Raw genomic sequence first — 1,447 nt, 5'->3', positions numbered from 1 at the left:
AAGGAAAAAAAAACCAAAACGTTTTTCAGCATCGACGGATACAGAGATGTCAAGGGAACCGAAGGCTAAGAAACAGGAATTCATTTTCAGGGTGCCCGCTCTTGGAGAATTCTGGCCATTTAGCAGGTGGTTCGAAATATCAGCCAGACTCTTAGGGTTTAAGACTTGACCATGTGGTAAAGAAACTGGGGCTTATAAATATAAACTCCTTTTTCAAGGACTGTGTGGGAAGGAGAGGAAAGAAAAAACGGTTGGAAGTAAAAAGGATAAAAAAAAAAATCTTTGGCAAGATCGGAAAGATGGCTGAATTCAGTCTGTGCTGGCGATGAGCTGGAGACCGAGAGAGAAGGTGAGGTCGAAGGTGCTGGAGGGAGCACGGTTGAGGGCGTAGAGCTCCTGGGGGTGGGGCAGGCGGGACCCCCAGCAGGGAGGGAGGACAGCGGGAGGAGGACGCGGGAGGGGGCAGCCCAACTCTACGTGCAGAGCCGGACGGAGTCTCCCCCAGGAGCGACAGGAGTTAAGACACCTGCAGAAGACACCTGCAGAGACTGAGGGGTGCGGGAATGTTTGGGATTCCGAAGGAAAGGAATTTCTCAATCCCAGGGCGAGTCCAAGCGCGTAGTTCAGCAAACACTGAATAAGGGCGCGTGTCCCATGTCCCCAGCACGCAGCCTGGTGCCGGGGTCGCAGAGACAGGTGAGGTCGTTCGCCCACTGCCTTCCTGCGGCGAATTTAGAGTCAGCGGGAAAGCAGTAAATGTCGGAGAGCAGCATCCGCGGGACGGACGCGCTGGGACACGGGGCGAGGACGCCATGGCCGCTGGGGCAGGCGAGGCAGCAGAGGCAGGAGCGTGGGAAGCTGGGCGAGGATGTTCCCGCAGGGACGTTTCTGGGCTGGCTTCCGAAGGAGGCGCAGAAGGGGTCCTCGCCAGACGACAGGGACGAGCGCGGCCCAGAGAGGAGGCGTCCCGGGGTGCGCGTGTGCCAGGGCGTGGAGCACGAGGCAGAAATCACCCTCGCAGACCTGTGGCTGTCGGGGCAGCGTGACGCTTTCCTGTCGATCACGTACAGGCACCGGGAGGCCGTGGGCAGCGACACGGGTGCAGGGGGGGAACAGAGGCAGGGCTGTCCCGAGAGGGAATCCACACTGTTCATCCTGACGGCCACGGAGAATGTCTGGGCTCTGGCAAGAGATAACGATGCCCAAGCGGGGGATGAAATCGAAAATTGCTCAGTAGACGACACAGGCAGAAACCGAGGGATGGAGGCGGGAGGTTGAAGAGCCAGGAGGTTTGCTGGTGGCTGATGTGATGGTCACCACGGCAGTGGGTGCTGACGGGGCAGGTTGCTGGGAAAGATGGGGCAGAGGCTTGCGGAGGGAGACGGGGGAGCACCAAGGTTCTGAGCAGAGCATCTCTGGGGGAAGAGGGTGCTCACGAGAGCAGGGT

The 1,447-nt window shown here is 58.9% G+C and overlaps 1 protein-coding gene across 1 annotated transcript in view; it reads right to left on the bottom strand.

Annotated features, from left to right (window-relative positions):
- The window catches only part of LOC105308675 (protein kinase C theta type-like), a 79,362-nt gene that overhangs the window by 65,528 nt on the left and 12,387 nt on the right, over window positions 1–1,447 (bottom strand). The window contains exon 4 of the mRNA XM_023525710.1: window positions 339–396. Within this exon, the coding sequence (XP_023381478.1) occupies window positions 339–396 (58 nt within the window). The remainder of the gene's footprint in view (window positions 1–338; window positions 397–1,447) is intronic.

The sequence above is a fragment of the Pteropus vampyrus genome, unplaced genomic scaffold (assembly GCF_000151845.1).
Source record: "Pteropus vampyrus isolate Shadow unplaced genomic scaffold, Pvam_2.0 Scaffold612, whole genome shotgun sequence".
NCBI lineage: Eukaryota > Metazoa > Chordata > Mammalia > Chiroptera > Pteropodidae > Pteropus > Pteropus vampyrus.
This window is presented reverse-complemented; position numbering and strand designations above follow the sequence as displayed.